At 42.3% G+C, this 25,650-nt stretch overlaps 3 protein-coding genes across 8 annotated transcripts in view; 1 reads left to right on the top strand and 2 right to left on the bottom strand.

Moving 5' to 3' along the window:
- Nucleotides 1-6,199: 6,199 nt before the first annotated feature.
- Nucleotides 6,200-9,915, bottom strand: PTRHD1 (peptidyl-tRNA hydrolase domain containing 1). The gene is made up of 2 exons (XM_019970614.2): nt 9,664-9,915; nt 6,200-6,718 (listed from the first exon to the last, which is right to left on the bottom strand). The coding sequence occupies exons 1-2, from the start codon at nt 9,913-9,915 to the stop codon at nt 6,548-6,550; spliced, it is 423 nt and encodes a 140-aa protein (XP_019826173.1). The 3' UTR covers nt 6,200-6,547.
- On the top strand, nt 9,559-25,008 carry CENPO (centromere protein O). Of its 5 annotated transcripts, XM_019970613.2 has the most exons (8): nt 9,947-10,205; nt 10,377-10,486; nt 11,998-12,155; nt 19,775-19,892; nt 20,567-20,826; nt 21,733-21,904; nt 22,712-22,875; nt 24,437-25,008. In XM_019970613.2, the coding sequence occupies exons 2-7, from the start codon at nt 10,441-10,443 to the stop codon at nt 22,846-22,848; spliced, it is 891 nt and encodes a 296-aa protein (XP_019826172.1). In that variant the 5' UTR covers nt 9,947-10,205; nt 10,377-10,440; the 3' UTR covers nt 22,849-22,875; nt 24,437-25,008. The 5 variants fall into 5 exon arrangements, with proteins under 5 accessions (XP_019826171.1, XP_070655142.1, XP_019826172.1 ...); XM_019970612.2 differs by lacking the exons at nt 9,947-10,205; nt 24,437-25,008 and adding an exon at nt 9,559-9,702 and having other exon boundaries at nt 22,712-24,241; XM_070799041.1 differs by lacking the exon at nt 24,437-25,008 and having other exon boundaries at nt 9,930-10,039; nt 22,712-24,241.
- ADCY3 (adenylate cyclase 3) overlaps nt 24,990-25,650 on the bottom strand; it is an 84,068-nt gene continuing 83,407 nt past the window's right edge. For both annotated transcript variants that reach the window (XM_019970611.2, XM_070799038.1), the window contains one exon: nt 24,990-25,213. In XM_019970611.2, the coding sequence (XP_019826170.2) occupies nt 25,031-25,213 (183 nt within the window). In that variant the 3' untranslated portion in view covers nt 24,990-25,030. The remainder of the gene's footprint in view (nt 25,214-25,650) is intronic.

Genomic DNA, 25,650 nt, shown 5'->3' with positions numbered 1-25,650 from the left:
TCTACATAGTAGGATGATTGATTAAACTGCCAATTGAAGAAACAGATTCAGAAGTAGTGTTTGAAATAAGGGAAATGGGCTGATAGACCAGGGGCTGAGTTTTCTTCCTAGAGTCTGGGTTGTTAAGCTAATGGAAGTCTGCACACTGTCCCAGAGTTCAAGAAAAGATTGTGATTCTATCCTGTTGATTGTTCCCTTTTTTCATGAAATGTGAGCCTCCACATATCTGGAGAATTTATGGAACATTAGATAAGGAAATGGGAACCCACTCCAGAGTTCTTGCCTGGAGAATCCCAGGCACAGGGGAACCTGTTGGGCTGCCGTCTATGGGGTCGCACAGAGTCAGACACAACTGAAGCGACTTAGCAGCAGCAGCAGTTTTATATATATTGGGTCTCAGTTGCAGCACAAGGGATCTTTGCTGTCACATGCAGGATCTTTCATTGTGGTGCACAGGCTCTGTGGTTTGCAGCACGTGGCTCAGTAGTGGCAGTGTCGGGGCTTAGTTGCCCTGTGGCATGTGGGGTTTTAGTTCCCTAAACAGGGATCAAATGCGTGTCCCCTGCATTGGAAGGTAGACTCTTATCCACTGGACCAACCAGGGAAATCCCAGCAGATATCTTTAATACTTCCATTTTTGTAAAGGTGGAGTCTAAAAAAAATTAATGCACACATAAGTTACTCAAAAGTAGTACTTCATTACTGACTGATCAAGCTTTATATTTATCGATGACACATGCTGCTATTACATCCTTTACTTTTCTCAGAAATTACTTCCCCACTGAAGATCAGCTGATTGGACTGACTACACTTAATGAGAAAATAGAAAAAGGCAGATCAGGGAGACAATCCCTTCTGGTTTTCCCTCCCAAAGTGAGTATACAGAGTGCCCTACAAGTTGTTCACCCACAAGATAATGCCACCAAGAAGTGATTCATGATGAAATTGAACAAGAGTAAGATGGCTTTTTGTGAAATTTTTATGAGAAATTAGATTGGCCTTTAAAACCAGTGCCTCTGGAAGCTGAGTGACAATCAACTTGGAAAGCGGACAGATGGGACAGGTAATGAACAGTAAGGGCTCCCTGTAACAGAACAAATGTCCTACCTGGAATTTTCCTCATACCTAAAGAGCCAGCCCTGCTTAGTTCTGCTTTGTTTTCAAATCTATAGTAATTTATTATACACCTGCCTGTACTAAATTTTAGGCTGCATATTTCCTGTTCATTTTTTTTAACTTGCAAACTTTTATAAAATAGGCATTAATTTTTAAATTAGCTTTTATTTTTAATATTCTGCTGTTGGCAATTATGTTTTAAATGATAATTACTTAGTAAGCTAGACTTTCAAAGTTCACCCAAAACCAACTGGGGAAAAGGCTTTACATAGAAAATACTCTATTTAAAGACTCACGCACATCTAAGCCTAAGGTTTAAAATTTCATCCTACCATCTCTTGAAAGCTTTATTAAAGCTTTTTATTAAGAACTTTTCATGTTTATATGAAAGTAGAAAGGTTAGTATAATGGGCTAGTTCTAGGTTTTTAAGTCAGTCTTTGATACGTAATTTTTATAACCCCAAATAAAGGGTCACTCTATCAATTTCAAAAAGCAGGTTGTAGTTAGGCTTGGGAATTTTTAGGGTTTGTCTTGTGAAACTGCACAATAACTATTTTAAAGAATGAATATTCTTAACAATGATAATATATATTCATTTAGTACCTACTATTCATTTCCCAGATACTATTCCAGGCACTGGGGCTACATCCATGAAGAAAATGAAAATCCCTGCTCCCCTCACAGAGCTTGTCTTCTAATGAAGGTTGATTTGACAAACTAACAAAATACGTGGTGTGCCAGGTGATTAGTGCTGTGAAGAAAAATTAAGTAGGAAAGGAGGGATAGAGAATACTACTGGAGGAAAGTGTTTGCAGTTTAAAACAGGAAAGTCAGATCTTCGGAGAAGGGGGATGGAAGGATGGATTTTCCATTAACAGGGATGGGGGGAAAGAGGCAAGTTTATTTTCTGCCATGATAAGTTTGAGATTCCTGTTAGACATCCCAGAGGAGCTGTCAAACCTATAGGATACAGAGGGGGCTGAAATTTAGGGGAGTAGGTGGGGCTGAAGATACAGATTTGGAAGTCATTTGATTAGTTTTTAAAGCCATGAGATGGAAAGATAACTGGAACCCAGGTGTCTTAACTAGGCCATCTCCCTCATACTAAATCATCATGCCAAAGTAGGGTTTATTCCAAGGACAGAGATGGTTCAGTATTTGAGATCTTGCAGTGCAATTCACCATGGTAACAATGGAAAAAAAAAAAAGATCATCTCAGTAAATGAGAAAAAAAGTCGTTGATTTTTTAAAAACACATATGAATTTTTTTTTTAATTTGGCTAAGCAGTGGCAGAAAGGAGCATCCTTAATCTAACACAAAGGATTTGCTGAAAGTTTCAACAAATCAACATACCTAACATTGAAAGTTTAAAAGCATTCCCATTATAGTCAATGATAGCAAGTCAGGGGTACCTATGCACACTGCTATTATTGTACTACAGGTCCTAGCCCAGTGTAAGGTCTTGATCTGACATCTCCATAATGCAATAAAATGAGAGAAAAAAAAAAAACATTATAATGATTGCATTAAATTGCACACTAAATTGTGTGGTGATAGTGCTTTTGTGGGGTATTGTTTAAATTGGTCCTTAAATTTAAACTGATTGTTTAATTCCCATTAGGAATTTTTCAGATTCAGGAAACAGAGGCCAAATTGCATAGCCATTAAGTAGCAGGGTTCAGCTTCAATCTCAAGTCTTCTGGGATTGTCACCTGCCTTGCTCTTTCCATTTGTACCGTAAGGAAGTAACACCATATTTCTTATGGCTCAGTTTTCCTTTTGCCACCACATCATCAGTCTGTGCCTGATTTTATACATCGTCTTTATTATATCCCAACTTTCCTCCCCATTCCAAGCAAATCTATCTTGAACCTGTTGTCAAAACAGTCTTCCTCTTGGATCATTAGTTCTTCTTCAGAATTCCTTACATCAGTGTTGAGAAGGTGGAATGCCTTTTCCCCACTTCTCTCCTTATAGAGTGAGTTTAATAAACATAATGTTCATATGGAGTCTGCCATTTCTCCCCTCGCTCTTCCTCGTGCAGGTTGACTAGCCTAGTTGGTGGATGGTTGCTTTTGTCCATGTTTCTCATTTGGATGGAACTAGTCAAAGTTGACAGACTGAATATGGGGGATTTATTATTCTCTCTTTACTTCTCCCCGTGACCGGAAGCAGAAACTTTGGTATCTGCTTTCCCTTCAGACAGGAAAGTAGCAAGCCCATTCAGGGGTCACATAAAGCTCTATTGTCTAACCTATTGATAGTAAAAATGACATTTTTTTCCTTCATCTGCTTTTTATATCTCAAAAACCTAGGTTAAGAACTTGGGTGCCACTTTTTTGGCCCTTGCAAAGTAGAAGAGAAGCTGGGGCTGTGCTGACTTGACCTCAGAGGATGGCTAAAACTTGTGAGGCCAAGGTAGCTGAGGGCAGTGGTTTTCAGCCATTTTTCCACACTATCACCTTCTTGTCAGCAGCAGTGGTTCACTGTTGCCACAGTTCTCAACCAGGAGGCAGCGCACACCCCTAGGGTGGCATCTCAGAATCTGTGGGGAAGATATGTTGATTAAACAACAATAAAAGGTGACTGTACCATGCCCCCGTGGGGGAGCCCTCTGCATTCTGCTGGCCCTGTGGGAAGCAATGACCTAGGCACTGATTCTCAGCTGTACACGTTCACAAGCTGAATTTTGTCAGCTCCTCCACTGATAATTGATCCCTAGGGTACAGAGTCACACAGCTCACAGTCACAGGAGGCTGATTTATAATCTGGAATGTCATTTAACCAATTTAAAATGGAAGATACAGCTTCCTAGCACTCAAACTACTCATGACTCCTTCTCAAACCACTCTCAATTAGTATCTACAAATGAGTAACCAGCTATAAGAGGTTAAGAGAAAACTGGACTGATGAAAGACCTGGTTTCCAACCACAGTCCTGCCACTGACTTTGATCTTGGGCAAGTCTAAGCCTTTCTGAATCAGTAACCTTGAGACAAGACAGCCTGCATCACAAAATTGTCAAATTGATTAGCACAATGGAAGCATTTTGTTTATAATCAGATGTTTTTCACGTGTAAGAAACTCACCAAAGCATAGATCCTTTTCAAGGACTTGCCGCCTATTCTAGGTCTAGCAACACAACCTTGCTCCATTGGAGAAAAATTTCTTTATTTGTAAACTTGGTGTGCAAGGCCACATAGTGTAATTAGTGCCAAATTCTTGCTCTCCCTCCTGCCTCCTTCCTGTAAGCACATCATACACTATCATTGACTTGAAATCACACACATTCATCGTACACATTTTAGATTGGCTGCCTCTTGGGACCAGGCTGCTTCTAGATAATACCAGAGTTTCCAGTTCAGTAGGTCTGGGGTAGGGCCCCGGGATTTATATTTCTAACCAGTACCCAAATGATGCTGATTTAGGGACTACACTTTGAGAAACTCTGATTGAGTTCAGATGATAATAAGCTTAGCTGATTCTACTAAGGAAAGCTGCTGCTTCCCCGTTACTGTCTTACTCTCACTTGAGTGCCTATCCTTTCTTCCCTTGGGAGCTGCTTTAGGCATTTGCCTGAGCTGTTATCTCCCAGCTGTATAGACACTCATCTCTCTCTGACTGTATCACTCACTGTCTTACTGCAGAATTTGAATTTTAAAAATATATAGATTTTTTTTAAAATTCAGTATCATTTGGAAACATTTACCTAATTGTCTTAAATGGAAGTAGCAGGGAGTGGATGGCATCACTTCACAGAAAAGGAGTTAGACAACTGGCTTACGTGACTCAAAGCTTCTTAAGGGCTGTGTCTTACATTTTTACACTCAGGTTCTGGCACTGAGTGCCCTGGCATTGTTCCACAGGATTTGTACACACTGACACATTTAATCCACATGGCACTCCTGTAAATCCCTGTTTTACAGATGAAGGGCCTAGGCTCAGGGAAGTTGAGTGATTTGCCCAAGTTCACCCAGCTGAAATGTACGAAAGCCAGGATTTGGACTCAGGCTGTTTGACACTAGAGTCTGAGCTTTAACCACTATGTTATGCCATGTAATAAGGTGCTCAGAAAGTTTATTCACTGTTCTGGAAGACTATATGCTTCCCACTTCATAGAAGAAAATTAAGTCAACAGGTATTTCTTCCACTATGAACTTATATATATTCATACTTTTCCCCACTCCCTCTCCTCTAGTCTCAAAATTAAGTTTTCTCTCTCTCTCCCTGTTCAAGGCCAGTCCTCTATTATGCCCCTGACCCTGCCTATTTTTAAGCACTGTCTATATTATATAAACATTCAGAGATGGGTGCTATCATTTGTGGCTGGGTTAGGCTCTGTGAAGGTGGCAGCACTGGAGCCAGAAACAGCTTACGTCCAGAGGCAGGCAAGGGAGGAGGAGAGTCCTAACATTCGACTCCCAGGCCAGAGACTGGAGGGCAGCAACTGGAGTGTCTTTACTGATGCATCAAGTTTGAATAAGGGAATTGAAGAGTCACCTAAAAAGTTAGGAAATATAAACACGGAGGGCCTGAGGGCTGATCTAAGGAAGCCTGACTTTCTTCCATGGGCAAGTAGGACCCTGTACTGACAAGCGTGCTCAGTGATCCTGCATAAGCCTGGTGGCAGGTCATCTGCTGGCTTGTGACCAGGACACACTAGGTGGGCAGACCAGTGGGACACCCACGAGGAAAATGAGAGCCCGATTCAGGGTAGTGGCACTGGAAGCTATAAGAAAATAGATGTGGTATTGACATATTTTACTAAACAAATTTTATATCTTTGAAACTGGAATACATCTTTCAGTTAATTGTATGTCTCAAGTGGCAGCATTTCTCCTTTCTTAACAACAGGTAAAAATTACTGTGTATCTTAAATCTGATGGTGTCCTAGATTCAACGATTATAAGACCTGAAAATGAGTAAGAGATAAGGACTTTAAAGGCTGAGTTTTAAACCTGGGTGATTGAAAGAACTATATTAATTCTAACAAAAAAAGTAAGGGCATTTCCTTGACCCTATATAGAAGTCTAACCAAATCTTCTGTTTGAGCAATGACCCAGAGATGATACTACTACTCACTGACCTTCCCCATCTGAACTTATTAATTAAAAGTAAGAGGAAATACTTATTAATGACAACTTTAATATGAACATGTGTTTGACCTTCAACAAACTGTCATAATTTGGGGATTCTCTGGCAGTCCAGTGGTTAGGATTCTGCACTGCCAAGAGTGTGGGTTCAATCCCTGGTTGGAGAACTAAGATCCCACAAGCCATTTGGCATGGCCAAGAAAAAATAAAAACTACCAGAATTTAAAAGGAAGAGGGAATTGTCATTGAAAGGAGTACGCGGTGCTTAGGGATGGACGGCATGTAGTTTCTGGATTCAGCTGATACGCAAACATAACAAAGCAATGGATAACGTCAGTCATTTGAACAATCGGAACTTCTTCAAATACTGGCTCACTTCTTCCTTGGGGTAGGGACGGAGCGCAATGCAAGTGGGTATATTCTCTGGCTGCTCCATCCACAGCTTGTGGTCAATGTTCTTCTGTTGCAGCGTCTCTGCCAGCAACTTTAAGGTGGTCTCATCCGGGGCCTGAAAGGAGCAGAACACAGGCTGAAAAGCCCACTTAGGAAGTAACAAAAAGCAAAAGCAAAAAAAAAAAAGTATGAAGGGGGACTCCTCTTAACTGAAAGTGGAGTAACAGCTCTACCAAAGAAGGCGCTGTAGAGAATGTCTCCAGAAGCAACAGCTTCATCGCTCCATTTGCCATTCACTCTCTGAAGGGGTGGGAGTGGGGTAAGGTTTAATATTCCTATGTATAAAATGGAGCTTTATCTCTCCCCTCCTGAGATGCTGAGGGGCTCTATCAGTAATTATGCTCTATGCATTTTCTAGTTCTGGTGACTAAACAGCCATCACTAATCCCACAGCCAGCTCTGACCTTAAGAGTTGACTACTGGAAGGCTTTCTAAAATCACATCACTTCCACCTCCCTCCTACTTCCACCCCAGTCCACACAAACCAAGAAGGATTTTCTTACTGCTGGGATAGTTCCGCCTTGTTAACTCAATGGTGGGCAAATGATTCTCTCGTGTCTTTCAGAAATCGTTTCTCATCATCTTTATCACCCATGTGAATCTCATTACAGGAAATAGTAAAGCCATCACTCAGAAAATAAAGACCATTAGTGTGTTATGTTGCATAAGGTGTGTGTGTGTGTATATATATATATATATATACACACATATATATTGCCTAGAAAAGCAGAAGCCACTAAGATAACCAGAGGTTTGTCTTATCAAAGTAGAGGATGCTGGGATTGCTACTCTTAATCTATTGAGTCCTTTGGGCATGCTGAAGGACTTGCATTGACTTCCCTTCCTTCCTTTTTCAGCACCAGGAGCAGCATAGTAAAGTTAGAGTGAGTTCAAACCCTTGCTGTACCACTTTCTGGGCTTCTCTGGTGGCTCAGATGGTAAAGAACCTACCTGCAATGCAGGAGACCTGGGTTTGATCCCTGGGTTGAGAAGATCTCCTGGAGAAGGGAATGGCTGCCCACTCCAGTATTCTTGCCCAGAGAATTCCATGGACAGAGGAACCTGGTGGGCTACAGTCCATGGGGTCACAAAGAGTTGGACACAACTGAGCAACTAACACTTTAACTTTGCACCCCTTACTCATTGTGTGATCTCTGGTAAGTTGTGTGGCTTAGCTAAATCTTTGTTTCCCCCCTGTAAAATGGGATGATAATGCTTCCTAGTAGTAATGAGATTCAGTGAAATTAGGCTCAGATCTGTGTCTGGCACACAGTAAACAGTAAATGGAGTTAATCGTGGCATTGTCTTATATCTTATTGGTCTTTGTGGCTACAGGAGCACCTTTATTTAATCAGTGGTGACTCCTAAGTCCCTTTCTTGAGTCACAGCTAACAACAGACTCATGACATGTCTTTTAAACTCAGAGGAGTCACCTAATCTCTGGGCTTCAGATGTCTCATCTGAGAAAAGGGGTAAATATTTTATCTGCTAAAAGCAAGAGAGAGGGAGATGTCCAAACCACATGATTTCTTGAAGTCTTCCTATAAAAGTCCTATAAAAAGAATCCAAAGGAAAGACTATCTGTTTCTTTTCTGCCTTACAGATTCTCAGGACTTCTCCCTGCAGGTTACTATTTGATGTTTCAACACTCAACAGCAAGTTTTCTCTTGAAAAATAATGCTTTTGCCAGCTAGCCGAGAAGGAATTACCCCCAACCCTCCACCTCAGTTATTAAGATAAATTTTATAATGAGAAGAAAGCTGCTTTAAAATGAAAGCAATCATTTTTTCATTATAAAATATGTGCTTAATGTAGAAAAGTAAAAACAGAGAGAGAGAAGCATTACCTAAAAAACAAAATTCCACTATTTAGTATTTGGATGTATTTACTTAGTTTTTCCTTTCATAATCTGGATCATTTTGTATGTAGAATATAGTTCAGTGAGCACCACGTCATGAGCACTCTTGCACGCCAGCTAAATGTACTTCAAAAACACGACTTAGGAGGCTCAGTTCAGTTCAGTCGCTCAGTCATGTCACTTAGGCCAGTTTCATAATAATCCATTATCAGGGCCGAAGTTTAGCCAACTCATCGTATTGGAAATTTAATGATTTCCACATTTTTTACTATTATAAAACGCCCCTATGAGTATCTTTGTGCAATGCTCTTTGGGTGCATCTTGTTATTTTCTTAAGATACGTTTCTAGAGTTCTACCTTCTAGAACTGACAGAAGGTAAGGGTAAGATCTGTTTGGCCATCTGTAAAAAGAACCTTACCTCTGATGCTAGGTTCAAATCACACTAGGGTTCACATTTATTTTCAAATTTTGGGGTCAGACCCAGGTAAATGCTTCAGTTTGATTTCACTTGCAATAAGGAACCCTGAGTCCCTACCCTTCTGGATCGGTTTTCTGGAGAGGGATAAGGACTGTACTTTTCGGCACAGCCATTAAAAGGCCAGCAAAGCACTCAGGTAGAAAGGCGGGTAGAAAGCCCTTCGCCCTCACAAGCATCTATTTAAGAGGGACACAGGTGAGACCGAAGCGGCGCAGAAAGCATTTATAACCAGCCGGGTGTCCACTCCTCACACCGTCAGGCCCCGCCCTATTTAGGTAAGGCTCGCTGGGCAGTAGCTCAAGCCCCAGAACCGTTTCCACACACACACGCACACACGCGCCACACCCACTGTATGTTAGGCGCCCCCCCACACACAAATGCCACACCCACTCCATGATGTTAGGCGCGCGCGCACACACACACACACGCCACACCCACTCCATGATGCACACACACACACACACACACACACACACGCCACACCCACTCCATGATGCGCACACACACACACACACACACACACACACACACACACACACACACACACACACACACACACACACACGCCACACCCACTCCATGATGTTAGGCGCCCGGACTCAAAACTACACCCACTTCCGGTCCAACGTCCTCAAGGTCCCACCCCTCTTCCTAGTGCCTCACCTCGAGGACCACCTTGCGCATGCGCTCTAGCTCCCGGAGGTAAGCTGCTGTGTGCGGGTGGTCGCGGTGAAGGTGCAAGGCCGCGGTGGCTGCGTGACAGGCCTGTGCAACCACTGCGCCTGCTGGCCAGGAAAATGGAGGCTGTGTTAGATCCTTTCGTAACACCAAGTACTGTACCAGGATCTGCGGCTCTCCGCCAGAGGCCGCCATCTTCCTGCTCAACTGAAAGGCCGGGCCTACCCCGCGGTGCATGCCGGGATCAGGGAGGGGCCCTGGGCGCTGCCATGTTTTTGTACGGTGGGAGCGCAAAGCACGCTGGGACCGCTTGGCTTGATTTTGAAGCCGAGAATGGCGGGAATTCTTGACCCTGGCTAGAGTGAGCAAGAGGAGAAGTGATAAAGGGAAAGCCAGACCCAGTGGCGGACGGGGCTCTGACCAGGGTGGAAGGCTGACAGGCCTCTTAACAGCCCCTTCCGTGTGCGAGGACACCCAGAGAGGGGATCCAGAGGCGTGGTGCCGCGGCAGCGCGCAGGGACCGGGAGGTAGAGGCCGACTCGCACCTGGGGATGGGCCGGGCGAGTCAGTGAAGGGGCGTCCTAGCGAATACGCTTGCGGTGTCGGGGCTCATGGGTGCGTGTCTGCGTTGTGTGGGCCGGCCCTGTGGGTTTGTCGTGAGTGTGAATACATTCTTGGCATTTTCTTTTGCCCGCAAGGATAACGCAATTACTGGTGCATGGACAACTTTTCTAGGAAGGCCTTTGAAAATCTGAGGAGGAGATGGAGCTGGCAAATACTTTAAGACAAGACGGCGAGTCTCGCGGAGGTATTCAAAGGTTCACATTTAACTGCTGCTCCTCAAAATAATTCTCAGGCTGAAAGCCCGTTTCCCCTCTAACCTGAAGTTTGGGAGTAGGATGGTGAACTAAACTAACATGGAAGACTTAAAGGCAGCTGAGATCATTGGAGCAGGAAAAATGACTTTTATTTCTAAGCTCTTTTCCCTTTTTCGACCAGTAGGCTGCATGCAATAGTATGCTGCTGCTGCTAAGTCTCATCAGTCGTGCCCGACTGTGTGCGACCCCATAGACGGCAGCCCACCAGGCTCCTCCGTCCCTGGGATTCTCCAGGCAAGAATACTGGAGTGGGTTGCCATTTCCTTCTCCAATGCATGAAAGTGAAAAGTGAAAGTGAAGTCGCTCAGTCGTATCCGACTCTTAGCGATCCCGTGGACTGCAGCCTACCAGGCTCCTCCGTCCGTGGGATTTTCCAGACAAAGAGTATTGGAGTGGGTCGCCAGTGCCTTCTCCACAATAGTGTGCTAAATGTTCGTATTCAGAGCTGCAGTTCTAGCCAGTGAGCCTTCTTTTCTTCTCAGAACTTTTGGGAGGCCATTTCCCGCATTACTCCTGTGGAAGGGGCCTTGCCAAGCAGTGACCAGTGTTGGTGAGACCTGGGTTTGAGTCTGGCTGTGTCATTATAAATATTGTTACCTTGAGCAAGTTATTTTACCTTTCTCTGCCTTGATTGCTTCATCTGAAAAAATGGAGGAAAATAATATTGTGGTGGTTGTGGAACTTAGGTAATTGTTTTGATGCTTTTCATTGAAGCATTTAGCAGATGCATAATGTATAGGAGATAAAAACGCTTTAATTCTTTACATGCTTTGCAAGTAAAGGATCTGGTGTAAGTGTCTTAATATGTAGGAAGTGTTCGCAGATGCTTCATTGCTAGAGTTGATTAGCATTTTAAAACTAGGACCTCAACTATATTGGTCTTTAGTCTCTTGGAAACTGAGATTGCCAGTTTCTGTCCGTTGGTGAGCTTGTTTCCCTGTCTAATGCCCAGTAGTTTTGGTGGACAGTTCCTTTTAGTGTGTGCCTTTATAGTTGTATGCTCCTGATACTTTTCAGGGCTTCAGAATACTCAAGTCTTTATGGATGTCTAAATCCAACAGTTACACAGTACCACTTTGGGAAAACTTGTGTAAAACCCAATTAAAAAAAACCTTTTTCTGACCCTGTTTTTCCTCTGGGTCACTATTATCACAGATAACTAAGAGTAGCTATATTTAGATGATTCCCTTTTTGAACAATGGCCTAGTAAGTAACCACTTGTAGGTCAGAACTTGTAGGTTCTGCCTAAGTGGTTGCTGACCATTGACTTCTTGTTGTCAGCTCCTCTAGTTTTATAAATTGTTGGCAATTGTTATCTACAATTTAACTGACCACAAAGTTCTGGGGAAAGGGTCACCATCTGTTCTTCCCTGAAGTGCTTCCTGTTCCTGGACTTAGAAATCCTTAGCTTTGTTTGAAAGTTCCTTTTTACTTCCCGCAGGTGTTTTAGCTCACTTGGAAAGACTAGAGACTCAAGTGAGCAAATCCCGTAAAAAATTGGAAGAGCCACAGAATGCACAAGCTCTTGAAGCCAGGATTCATGAACTGAAACGTCTACGAGATAAGCTGAGGGCTGAAGTGAAACAGCGTCAAGCCAGAGTGAGTAGAAGTGTGATTGATATTGGCAGGCTTTCCTGGAGTGTAAAAACCTAACATGATCTGGGATAAGCAAATCTGAATAATAAGTTTTACCTGTGGTCTTAACTGGAGCAATTTCAGTCCTTGATCCCTCAAGTAATCACAGCTATAGAGTCAGCTGATATCAATATCATCTAACAGTTGGCAGGCCTTACTAATGGGTCAAGTGAATTCATCATAATCTCTTAACCTGCCCTCATGGACATGAGCCTCTTACCTTAGTTTCAGCCAGACTTGAGTCATTAGTACTTTTGTCATTAATACCATCTTTCTAGAATCATCTTTCACCCAACTTGAAACTTCACAGTAAACTTTGACTTTTCGTTCTTTTAAGCTTTCTCTCTAGCCCAGATCCAATTAGTAAAACCTGTCAAATTCTTTAGATTGTCTTTGTGCCCCCCTCCTCCACCTCCTCCTTACCATAGCTTGTGCATTATACACATGGGTCTTAATATTTACCAGGTTTTAGATGGTAGGATTATTGCAGTAGTCTTCTAGTTGGTTCTCTTCTAATATTTATATTTTCCAATACATTTTGCACAGCCAAGAAAATGTTCATAAAATACTACATTTTTCATTAAATTACAAGTTTTCTTGCTCAGTCACAAGCGTCCTCAGCCTTCCTTCTTTTTCTTCTCTTTCTCTTCCTTGTCTCCATTTCTTCTCTTCCTCCCTCTTCCCTTTCTTTTTTTTAGTAAAGAGAAAATATGTATCTATATATTAATATAGATAGATAAATACGTGTATATAGTGCACAAATCTAAAGATCCTTTTATAGAGATGAGCATACTCTGGTAAGTACCACACAAATCAAGGTGTAGACTATTACCAGTACCTGAGAAGTCTCCCTCCCCCATCCTCCTAGTCATTTCCTTCAAGGTAACACTATTCTGGTTTCTGTTATCATAACACTGGTTTTACTTATTTTTGAGCTTTATATAAATGAAAAATGTATGAACTCTGTTCTGTCTGTCTTCTTTTGCGGATTGATTTCTCTATGAGGTTCATCCATTTTGGTGCATGCTGAGGTCTTTCTTGGAGAAGGCAATGACATCCCACTCCAGTACTCTTGCCTGGAAAATCCCATGGATGGAGGAGCCTGGAAGGCTGCAGTCCATGGGGTCACTGAGGGTCGGACACGACTGAGCAACTTCACTTTCACTTTTCACTTTCATGCACTGGAGAAGGAAATGGCAGCCCACTCCAGTGTTCTTGCCTGGAGAATCCCAGGGATGGGGGAGTCTGGTGGGCTGCCATCTATGGGGTTGCACAGAGTCGGACATGACTGAAGCGACTTAGCAGCAGCAGCAGCAGCAGCAGTGGTCTTTCTTAGCCACTGAACAGCAACAATGTATGTACTTATTTTATTTGGTTGTGCTGAATCTTTTAGTTATGGCATGTGAGATCTTAGTTCCCTGACCAGGAATCAAATCAGGAACCCCTGTATTGAGAGCACGGAGTCTTGGCCACTAGGCCACTAGAGAAGTCCCCTGGTCATTCTTTTTTATTGCTATATAATTATTCCATTTTAGAAAATATCCCACAATTTCTTTACTAATTGAACTGTTGGTGACATTTACATTATTTGGGTTTTTCACTTTGTGGGTATTAAGAATAATGCAGTATTCTTCATGCTCTTTTGATGTAAAAAGACTTACTTTTCTGTTGAATTGCTGGGTCACAGGGTACAAAGATTATCTGTAGTAAATGCTGTCAAACAGAATTTGAGACTGATTGTACCAATTTTACATTACCAGCAACAGTATATAGGATTTCCATTTTTTTTCATCTTTCCCAATACTTGATATTGTCAGTTTTAAAAAATTATCATTCTAGTGAGAGTATAATAGTAAGTCACTGTGAATTAATTTGAGTTCTTTTAATTAATGATTTTAAGTACCTTTTTTGGACACTTGAAAGTCTTGTGAAATGAACTTTTCAGAACTTCTGCAGAATTTTTATTGGGTTGTATATCTCTTATTGTAGAATTTTTTACACATTTTGGTTAGAAGTACCTTGTTTTGTATCTGTATTCCAAATCTTCTTTTAAAGACGAACTTGCCTTTTCACTCTCCTGTGACATCTTGTGATGATGAGGAGAAAGTCTTCATTTTAATGAGGCTTGATTTAAGAATCTAACTTCATGTTTCCTTTGAATAAATATCTGCCTAACTTAAGAACACAAAGATGTTCTGTGTTACTTTCTGAAAGTTTTTATTTTACTTTTTACTTTCAGAAATACAGTCCTTCTGGAATTGATTTTTGTGTAACATAGTGTGAAATAGAAGTCATACTACTACTTCTTTTAAAACAGTATTTATTTTGCTGCACCAGGTCTTGGTTAATGGCACTCTGGATCTGTAGTTGTGGCATGCAGTCTCAGTTGCAGCATATGGGATCTAGCTCCTGACCAGAGACCAAACCCAGGCGCCCTGCATTGGGAGCGCACAGGCCCAGCCGCTGGACTGCGAGGGAAGTCCCTGAAGGTCACACTTGCTGTTTTTTTCCATATGGGTATGCAGTTCACTCAGTACCACTGCTTGAAGGTCACTCTTCCCCATTGATTGCAGTGGATCTTTGGGTCTGCTGCGGGCCCATCTTTGAATTGTTCTGTTCCATTGGTCTGTTGGTCTTTGTGCAGGTACCAGAGGTTTATTACTGAAAAGTTTTGATTCCTGTCGTTTAGGTCTTACTCTTCAGAATTATCTTGGCCATTCTTGGCCCCTCAAACTTCACATAAATTTGGGAATTGGCTGTCAGTTTCTGAAAAGAAACCTCCTTTAATTTTGATGGAAATTGCACTAAATCTATACATCCATTTGGAAAGAGTTGAAATCTTTTTAGTATTGTGCCTTCCAGTCATTGTACATGGCATATATCTTCTAGTTTCTTGGGATGAATACTTAACTGTTTTTTAAGTCTTTTTTTTTCTTCTGTATGTGTTTAAAGTTATAAATTTCCCTCTAAGCATACTGTCTTAATCCACATGGGCCACAATAACAAAAATACGTAAACTAGATGGCTTATAAGCAACAAATATTTATTTTTCACAGTTGTAGTTGCTGGGAAATCTAGGATTATGACACTGGCAAATTTAGTGTCAGAGGACTTATTACTTCTTTTTAAAAGAATATTTTATTTTGGGCTGCACTGGGTCTTTGTTGCTGCAGTGCACGGACTCGTGGTGACTTCTTTGGTAGTTACGGCACACAGGCTCCAGAGCGTGGGCTTTGGTAGTGTGGTACTTGGGTTTAGTTGCTCTGCAGCATGTGGGATCTACCCAGACCAGGGATTGAACTTGCATCCCCTGCATTGGCAGGCAGATTCTTAACCAGTGGACCACCAGGGGAGTCCCCCTTACTACCTCTTTGATTGTGGTCTTCTCATTGTAACATCACATGGCACAAGGGGCAAGCTAGTGCTTTGGCATCTCATTTATAAGGACACTAATTCCAGACACTATAAGGACACTAATGAAGGCTCTCCAGCTATGACCTAATCACCTCCCAAAGGCCCCACCTCCAAATACCATCACACTGGGCATTAGATTTCAGCATGAAGTTTGAGGGACACAAGTATTCATAGCACATGGCTTTAGCTATATCTTGCAAGTTTTGATATGTTTTCATTATCATTTCAGTTCAAAATATTTTTGATTTCCATTGTGATATCTCCTTTGTCCCATCAGTTTAAGAAGTATACTGCATAATATCTAAAAATTGGATTTGTTAATTAATTTTTTTAGTTATTGATTTGTAGCTTAATTCCATTGTGATTGAAGAATATGACCCAGCATGTGGTGAATTTTGACAAATGTTCCATGTTCATTAAATGTGGATTTTACATTTTTGGGTACTGTATTCTCTCTGTATATCAAATAGACCAAATGTGTTCATCATGATGTTCATTTCTTCACTATTTTATTTGTCAACTTATTAGTTGATAATAAGTGTTGATCTCCCACTGTGACTGTGGATTTGTACATTTTTTCCCCTTTCATTCAGTTTTGCTGTGTAGTAGGTACAGACAAATTTAGGATTGTTTTATCTTCTTGGTTGGTAAGCCTTTTATTTTTATGCAGCAACCTTTTATCATTATCAGCTATCCCTGATAGCTCAGTTGGTAGCAATGCAGGAGACTCCGGTTTGATTCCTGGGTCAGGAAGATCTGCTAGAGAAGGGATATGCTACCCAGTATTCTTGGGCTTCCCTGGTGGCTCAGATGGTAAAGCGTCTGCCTGGAATGTGGGAGACCCGGGTTTGATTCCTGGGTGGGAAAGATCTCCTGGAGAAGGAAATGGCAATCCACTCCAGCACTCTTGCCTGGAAAATCCCATGGACAGAGGAGCCTGATAGGCTACAGTCCATGGGGTCACAAAGAGTCGGACACGACTGAGCGACTTCACTTTCACTTTCCAGTATTCTTAGGCTTCCCAGGTAAAGAATCTGCCTGCAATGCGGGAGACCTGGGTTCAATCCCTGGCTTGGGAAGATCCTCTGGAAAAGGGAATGGCTACCTGCTCCAGTATTCAGACCTGGAGAATTCCATGGACTGTATAGTCCATGGGGTTGCAGAGTCAGATGTGACTGAGCAACTTTGACTTTATCATTATGCAGTGTTCCCTTTTATTTTAGTTAAACTTCTTGCCTTAAAACCAACTTTGTTAAGTATAACTTCGACAGTTCTTATTTTTGTAAGTAGCGTATAGTTAGTTTTAATCCAGCCTGGCTGTCTTTGTCTTTTAATTATTTATCAACTTTTAATGATTCCTAACATATCTAGAAGAACTTCCATGTTGCTCAAATGGTACAGAATCTGCCTGCAATATAGGAGATTAGGGTTCAGTCCCTGGGTCAGGAAGATCCTGTGGAGAGGGGAACGGCAATCCACTCGTGTTCTTGCCTGGAGAATCCCATGGACAGAGAAGCCTGGCGGGCTGCAGTCCATGGGGTCACAAAGAGTTGGACACGACTGAGCGTATTCATGGGGTCGCAAAGAGTCGGACACGACTGAGCAACTGAACTGAACTTAGCGACTAAAGCATGTAATGCAATATATCTAGATCTCCGTATAACGCATATATCTAGATCTCCATCTCCATTAGTAACATCTAATAAAATAGATGTTACTATTTGTTCTTTGTTTCTCTTCTTTCTTGCTACTTTTTGTATTATTCCACTTCTGCATTAGCTTGTTAATTATATGACTTTTAGCATTTTTTTAGTGATTATCTTTGAGAAAAGAAAGTGAAAGTGAAGTCGCTCAGTCGTATCCGAATCTTTGCGACCTGTGGACTGTAGCCCACCAAGCTCCTCTGTCCATGGGCTTCTCCAGGCAAGAATACTGGAGTGGGTTGCCATTTCCTTCTCCAGGGGATCTTCCCGACCCAGGGATCGAACCCAGGTCTCCCACATTGCAGGCAGACGCTTTAACCTCTGCTTGTTTTTCTTACTAGAATATACTTTAGATTTGTACCTTTACCACTTCATAGATAATTATAGAACCTAACATCTTTTCTTTCCCACACATGCAACCTTTCATGTTATTGTTGTATGTAAATTCTACATGTGTTAAACTCTATGAAACACTTCATTGTACAGTCACTGTGCCTATAAAGTTACATACCTGTTTACCCTTTTCAGTGCTCTTTAGTACTGCATTTCCATGTTTTCATCTGGGATTATTTTTCTTCAGTTTAAGTAGGTCCTTTTGATACTATTATCAGTGTTGGTTTGCAGGAAAGGAAAATTCTCTATTTTTGTCTGAAAGCACCCTTATTTCACTTTATTTTTCATGTTTAAATGGATATTTTTACTGGGTATTCAAATTATAGGTTGAAATTTATGTTCTTTCATACTTTAAAAACATTTTTTCATTGTCTTCTGATTCCATAGTTTCTTTCAGATGTTAGTCTTACTATTTGAATATAATGTGTCTTTTTTCCTCTGGCTGCTTTTAAGATTCTATCCTTGGGTTTTAGCAGTTTCACATCATAATGTAGCTAGGATTGGTTTTCTTTCTTTATCCTGCTTTGTGTTATAGCACTCCTTAATCACTTGCAGTTTTCATTTGTTTGGAAAATTTGCCCAGTATCTCTTCAAGTAATGTATCTGTCTTGTTCTTTTTCTTTGTTTCTGGGGTTTCCACGTGTGGATTTTTTGTTCTTACTGTGATCTCTCTTATGTCTTTACTCTTCTTTAATCTAGCTATGAAAATATACCTATTTTTCACTTTTCTTATGTGTCCGGTCAGCTTTTAAACCCGTTGAATTCCTGATTTCTGTTAACTGTATTTTTTGGATTCAGGATTTTCATCTGATTCTTTTTAATAGATTCCAGCCCTTTGGTATGAATTTTCCATCCTTTAATCTGTGTTAATGACTATGTCTGATAATAACTCAAATAGCTGAATCCCCTCAGATCTGCTTCTGTTGTCTTCTTTTTCCTTCTGGTTTTTAGACATCTGTTCCTCTTTCCTGATATGCTTGGTAATTTTTCTTTTTAATTCAATGATGGGTAGTGTTTGAAAAAAAAAATAGGGATTCTGAACTATGCTGTCTTCTTGCAGAAAAAATTTCAGCTTTTTTCTGACAGGCAGATAGTGTAAGGGCACATCACTATCAACCAACTGAAGTCACCTGTTTCTGGTTTGCCCTCATTCGTAGAGTGTAGTCCTTTGTGGAGGCCTTACTTGAAAGCTTGGGTGTGCTAGGACAGATGTGTCAAGATCCGTCTTCTTTGGCAGGCCCTGACCTCCACAGTCTGCTCAGCTTTTTAATTTTCAGCAGCTTCTTTCTGTTATGCCTGGAGGACAAGTGTCATGCAGCCTGTTGAGTTCCCATTTCTATATCTTGGCCCATAGGAAGTCTGCTCTGGTAACTTCAGTCTCCAGTTTCTGTTGCCCTGGCACTGCGAGACTGCTGCAGAATCTAGCCTGCAGCTTTCTATTTGGCCTGTATGCCATGTGATAAAAATCAACAGGACTATGAGGAGGAAAACCCAACTAACTTCCGCATTCATCTTTAGTCTTCAGTCTGGCTATTTTGGTGGTTCTCTGATGCCTTTGGGCCATTTTCTGTTTGTTTACTTGCATGATTGCTTATTTCTTTTTGGTATTTGCATCAGCTTGGGTAGTTGTCTCAGAAGGAGTTAGTCTGATAGCATCTACTGGGTTGTAGCTCACAGTGTGCAACTTATAATCAGTATTTCTCATCCTGGCACTTAAAAGCCTGCACAGTCTGACCCAACTTTACCAGCTTTGCCTCTTTACAGCTGTTTTTGCTTACCCTAGGCTTTCCTTACCTCTTTTTCTTTCTCCTCTCACAAGACTATACTGCAGCCAAATGCATTGTTCTTCAGGCCAACATAGTTTCTACTTCTGATTCCTGGTACTGTATATAACCCACAAGATTCTTCCTCTGCTGTGAATTCATAGCACCAGCTGGCTGGCCACAGTAGCATTTCTTGATTCATAACCTAATAAAAAAAATACTCTTGCATGTACATTTTTCCCATGTAGATGAGGGCATGGGACTTCTATTATGCCTCTGTACCCAGATAAATCTGCTACATGTCTTGCAGGTTAAAGCATCTACTGCCAATGTAGAACCTGACCAAATATTAGAGATTAGTGAGCAAGAAATTTTGGAGAGAAAACAGGAAAACATGAAAGCCATTCTGCAGGCATATCGTTTTACAGGTATAATTTTTTCTCACTTGTTTCAGTCTGAGTCTCCTGTCTAGTGAGATAGTTTGCAAGATGTATTATTAGTCCTGGACCTATTTCATTAACACTGAATTTTGCCCCCCACCCCCCCGACATACACATGCAGAACTGGCATGCTATTCATAGGCAGCTTTACCTGCAAAACTGGCCCCTGTGCAGCAGCAGATTGGTTGGTGACTGGCTTAGACTATTCATTGTAGTGATTCAACATGTGCTAGACCGTGTGCTAGAACTTCCTTTACAGCTGGTTTGCTTGATGCCACTGTTCAAATAGTTTGAACCCCTCAAGTCTCTGTTTGACCATTAAAATGAGGACTTACTTACCTATTATCTGTATCATAAGAGGATTGTGAGAAGACCTGAGTACTACCGTAAGTTACTTGGCACTCAGGAAAAAAGGAGCCATAGGTAAATTGAAAATTTCAAAATCTCTTCTTCAATAATTTGATACTTAGAATGTTTTTGCCCCCCACAATTCTGTGGTTTTAAGAAAACAAACTCAGTGAGTCAAAGTCAGAAGAAAGAGTCTAGACATTCATTCAGTGAGCATTTGAGCCCATGGTGTGTGTACTGGGTGGAGTTGAGGAGCGTGGGATGCACAGATGAAGCCTTTGCCTCGTGTCCCTTAAGGCACTGTCTTGTCCCAGGGATCAGCGGGAAGCTGACCAGCCGAGGAGTCTGTGTCTGCATCAGCACTGCTTTCGAGGGGAACCTGCTGGATTCCTACTTTGTGGACCTTGTCATGGAGAAACCACTTTGGATACATCACCATTCAGTTCCAGTCTTCATTCCCCTAGAAGAGATATCTGCAAAATACCTACAGACTAATACTCGGCACTTCTTGTTTGTTCTCTGGGAATACCTAAATGCTTACTCAGGGAGGAAGTACCAGGCAGATCGACTTCAGGTATCTGTGATCTTATAAAGCATTTTGGGAGCCCAGATAGACTTGAAAGAAAGGGACATGTTCTTTTGTACTTTAGATTGGTTCATAATTCCGAGCCAGAAGTTTGACTGTTGTCGTCCTAATGCTCATTTCTTATTTACATACAAGCTGTTTTCCACCTCCTCTTCTGTTGAAACTCTGGATGGGTACTGGTGAAGAGATTATTTACTCATGAATGGTGATTCTCAGGCTTTTATACTTCTTGACCCTTCCTTCCTCTCACAAAGTGGTAGGGTACAGTTGCTTTATTTTTAATTCAGTGAAGGCCCAGTAGATGACCTGCTGTGTGCCAGGTATCTTTGCTGAGCCTTGGGAATAGGTGCAAAGCAGAATAATGGTTTCTGAAAATACCATAGAGGAATGCTGTCCATCTTTGACTAAGCTCAGGCTTACATTCTTAGGGTTGTAACTGAGCTAGGGTTGCAGTAAAAAGGGGGGAAAAAAAAGGAAATGAATACAAGCAGGAAATAAGTGACTCTTACAAACTTAAAATTTCTCTGTGCATTTGGAATGACCGAAGCTTCTGGTTATCAGTTAGATACTGACATGTGAATGTAGACATGAAGCATTTCAGCCAAACGTGTGACATCCCCTGAGTTCTTAGCAGAAATAGTGTCTCCCCAGCCTCTGGCCGTTGACTTAGTAAGTGCTTCTTACAGGCCTTCTAGGCTGCTACCAACTCTTAATTATCTTATAAATCTCTCTCATTTGTCCTTTTTTCAGGCCTTTCTCTATCCTTCATTTATTTCTGAGATTTAATTAATGGGCCCTGTTTTGGTAGACATGTTTGATGCTCATAACCACTTATTGCCTTGGAGCTGTAATTGTCATATACTTTGTGTCTCTTTTGATCCCCATCCCCATTAGAGTGACTTTGCAGCCTTTCTTGTGGGGCCCTTGCAGAGAAACTCATTGTGCAACTTGCTGTCATTTACTTACAAAGTGAAGCCGGAAGGTCAGTCCTTCCCCTTTTGTGCTAGACTGCTGTATAAGGACCTCACGACAACCCTTCCAACTGACGTCACAGTTACTTCTCAAGGTAAGAGGAAGGATGCCTCCAGGAAGAAATTATAATATGCTCTGTGTTATTCACGTGATTGAAACAGAGTGAAATAGTGAGACTATATCAGCTGGTCCTGTTGAGATATTATCTTCTGTTTCTGTACTGTGAACAGAAAAATACAGAAAAGATACCAATAATATCTGCCCTATTTCTGTCAGTTTTCCTCTCCTCTTTGTTAAGTAGTAAACATAATTATCCAACTTTTTCTTTCTCCTTTGCTCAGTCCACCACCACCAGAGTTCTTTCAGCTTACGATTTGTTTTCATTGGAAACCCCTCTTAGACAGGTGATGAGGTTGCGTCATAGGGTCGCTGTGATGGTGAAAGCCTCGCTTCACTGTGAAGCCAAATAGATGTGACAAGTCGGCATACCCTTAGCTCTGCACAGACCGGTCTCTGAATGGGAATTTTTTAGCTATGGCCGAGATTTCTGTTGTTAAATGTAACATAATGGACAATAACAAGAAAAATGATAAAATGTTTTTAGGAGGCAGGTTTCACATCATAGGTTTCTAGATTTCTCTGGGCAGAGTCTAGGCTTCCCTGGTGGCTCAGAGGTTAAAGCGTCTGCCTGCAATGCAGGAGACCTGAGTTCGATCCCTGGGTCGGGAAGATCCCCTGGAGAAGGAAATGGCAGAGTCTGTGTTTCTGGTCTCAAAATTTCACTGGACCAGTAAGGGGCAAGGCTGTCTCAGCTCCAGACCAAAAACGAAAAAAAAAGCTCCCCTGGTTCCAAATATTAGCGCTGTGAGATTGACAGATCCTGTCTTTTTTTTTTTTTCAGGAACAGAAGCTTTACCCAGCACGTGGGAAGAACAGCGAGCAGCCCATGAAAACCTGTTTTTTACGAAGCCCCTACATCAGGTGTTTACTTCATTTGCAAAAAAAGGAGAAAAGCTGGATATGAGCTTGGTCTCCTAGAATATTTTCTTTGGGAACACATCAGAAGTGAGTAAATGAGTACTGACCACACTTGCGGGCAAGGTCCTAGGAACTGAAAACTGTTGAAAGGCTAAGACTCCTTTCCTGGGAACCATCCCTGGAATCAGAACAGACACCCACTTTATCAAGGATGGTCAGGGGCAAGTTTCAGTCTATTGACCCTGGCATTTTTGGACAGGTCTCCAAAATTGCCTGGTCACTTGCTCCAGTGCTCAAAATCATCTCTTCTTTTTGAGATATTAATCACACATTTTAGCTGAAAATGAGATTTTTTTACAGAAGGCATTTTGTGAGAGAGGGAGTATTACCATTTAATTATGTAGCTTTTATGAAACCTTCAGCTAACTTTGTCTCACTTTCCTGTCTGTGACTTTTGAGAAGAAAGTTCTTAGAACTCTCAGGGTTCATGATATGATGTGAATCATATAGTTAAGAGAAGTGTGGTTGATTCTCGGCCACTGCTTTACAAAGAATGTGGTGTGAGTACTATGGATAGAGTAATTGGGGCTGCATGTATCTCATATCGTTTCCTAAAACATGTTGGGAGAGCACTGAATTTATTGAGTCAGCTCATGATCAGAAGTCTACTCATACCTTGATCACTGCAAAGGAAGTAGACCCCTGTCCTTTATCTCTTCCCTTTTCTGTAAGCTCCAGGCCCTGGCCATGCAATTGTCTTCATCCTCTCCTAGTCCAGTTAGTGAACCACTTCTCCACATAACCATGGCCTCCGCTCTGCTGGCTTTTTTTGTTCCTTGCCATGGGAGTATGTGCAAGGCCAGTGCATGGATGTGAAAACCTGTCACTTGCCAGGTCACAAAAAGGAGTCATCACTACCCTTACTGTCCAAAGCCCTGAGCTGTATTCTGGCCTCACTCTAAAATGGTCCTGTCCTAGAGCTGATGGCCAGGCAGTAAGCTGCAGGTGTGGGTGCCACAGGTAATTCTGGGAGGAGCACAGGGGGATGGTCGAGCCAGCTTGGACCACCATCTAGAAGGAAGCAGCCTAAGAATGAGAGGGAGGTGTTAGTTTAAGTTCTTGCCTTCCGGGCACACGGTAAGGACCAGTGTATCAGGATCAGTTCAGTCGCTCAGTCATGTCCGACTCTTGGCAACCCTATGAACTGCACCACGCCAGGCCTCCTTGTCCATCACCAACTCCCAGAGTCCACCCAAACCCATGTCCATTGAGTCGGTGATGCCATCCAACCATCTCATCCTCTGTCATCCCCTTCTCCTGCCCTCAATCTTTGCCAGTCTCAGGGTCTTTTCAAATGAGTGTGGGAGAGAGCAAAGCACTTCTCAGATGAGGGCTGTTAACAGAGTTGGCACAGATGATCATATTCAAGTTGAATAAAGCTTTTAATAAAACAGTCTTGTTCTTTATCTATACCTGTAAATTCTCTCTTTAAGCAGTAGCAAAGGCGACTGTAGCAAGAGCTCAAAAGGCAAGGCAATATTGGAGTGTTTTCTTAACAGAAAGTTAAAAATATAAATGTAGAAGATCTGTTTATATATTTTTCTTTCAGAAATAAAGTCCCTTTCCCTCCCTCCCTCCCACCCACCAGGTAAAAGGAAATATTGCACTTTCTGCTCCCATGACTAAGGTGATGGGGTTCCAGAAGAACCTTTCAAGATTATCAGGACAAGGGCCATTTCACCTAACTCGGACCACAGACAAGCAGGTCTTCAGAGTGAAAAGCACTGCTTCCAGGTTCTAGCTGCGGAGTGAGTGGTGGCCAGTGAGCGGCCCTCATCTGAAGCAGAGCTGCTCCGCCTGTGCTCCCAGCCAGGCACAGAGGCAGCAGCCTTGTTCCACCTCTGGCAGCCCTTCCTACTCACAGTGGCCATGGCCTCTCTGGGTGGAAGAGGGCTGGTAAGAACTAGGGCTCTGGAAGGAACGTTCCAGTACAATGACTGTGAGCCCTACTCTCTGGGTAAGCTAGAGGCACACTGAGGAATAGTATGGCCGCACTCAGAGCTCGCACATCCATGGAAAATGAAGGCTGAAGGAGATTTTTTAAACCTAAAGTCTATGTGAGTGTACACTTCAACAGCCTGGGTTGCTGGGACTTGGTCACATGTCCTTTCCCGAAGCCTTTCTTTGATTCCCAAAAATAAACTCTCCCTCCCATTTGGATTCTCGTAGGGCTGGAAGCCATTCAGGAGTTGTCTACCACCTGGTGAGGCAGTGTGATTGAGGCGCCGTTAGGGAATGTGGCCAGCTTGTCTCGGCCCTTCAAGAAAAAGGTTAGCAGTTCCCCCTTCCCTTTCACAAAGATGGGCCCTCTCCTCACGAAGCGGAAGCCGTATTCTCGAAGGATGACTTGGGTTTCTTCCACCACCTGTAGAGGAGAACCGAGAGCCTGGGGTTAGAGAGTGAGCCTGGGCTGAGGGGCTTGGCAGCACCCAGCACAGTTCCCATACTCAGGCCCGCAGGGCTCCCCTCCTGTCCCCTTTGGCCTGGGCACAGATTGGGGGTGAGTTGGGGGCAGAGAGAAGGTTTGCCCAGCTCTTCTCTCTCCTAAAGGTAGCCTTCCTGCCTGCTCTCTTAGGAGGTCAACCATAGGTCATCTTGTTTGGCAACTTGTATCTTGCTTTTCTCTCTTCTTTGCCTTTTTTGTGGAGCTCTCCTGCCAGACCCAGTGACAAAGATCTGGTGGTTTTGAGGGGAGCACTTGGAGGCCTAAAATGTTAGCTAGTTCACTCCAAGAGGCAGGATGTTCTTACCCAAAACTTAAACCTACATTTTGCAAATAGAGTTGAAATATTTCCTCCCTTC

The sequence above is a fragment of the Bos indicus genome, chromosome 11, assembly GCF_029378745.1.
Source record: "Bos indicus isolate NIAB-ARS_2022 breed Sahiwal x Tharparkar chromosome 11, NIAB-ARS_B.indTharparkar_mat_pri_1.0, whole genome shotgun sequence".
Classification (NCBI taxonomy): domain Eukaryota; kingdom Metazoa; phylum Chordata; class Mammalia; order Artiodactyla; family Bovidae; genus Bos; species Bos indicus.
The sequence above is the reverse complement of the archived record's forward strand: the minus strand, read 5'-3'. Positions and strand labels throughout refer to the sequence as shown.

Coding starts and splice junctions, on each gene's coding strand:
- PTRHD1 (XM_019970614.2), bottom strand. CDS start 9,915: ATGCACCGCGGGGTAGGCCCGGCCTTTCAGTTGAGCAGGAAGATGGCG. Junction 6,719..9,663: donor TGCGCAAGGTGGTCCTCGAG/GTGAGGCACTAG, acceptor TGCTCCTTTCAG/GCCCCGGATGAGACCACCTT.
- CENPO (XM_019970613.2), top strand. CDS start 10,441: ATGGAGCTGGCAAATACTTTAAGACAAGACGGCGAGTCTCGCGGAG. Junction 10,487..11,997: donor AGACGGCGAGTCTCGCGGAG/GTATTCAAAGGT, acceptor TACTTCCCGCAG/GTGTTTTAGCTCACTTGGAA. Junction 20,827..21,732: donor ACCAGGCAGATCGACTTCAG/GTATCTGTGATC, acceptor CATCCCCATTAG/AGTGACTTTGCAGCCTTTCT.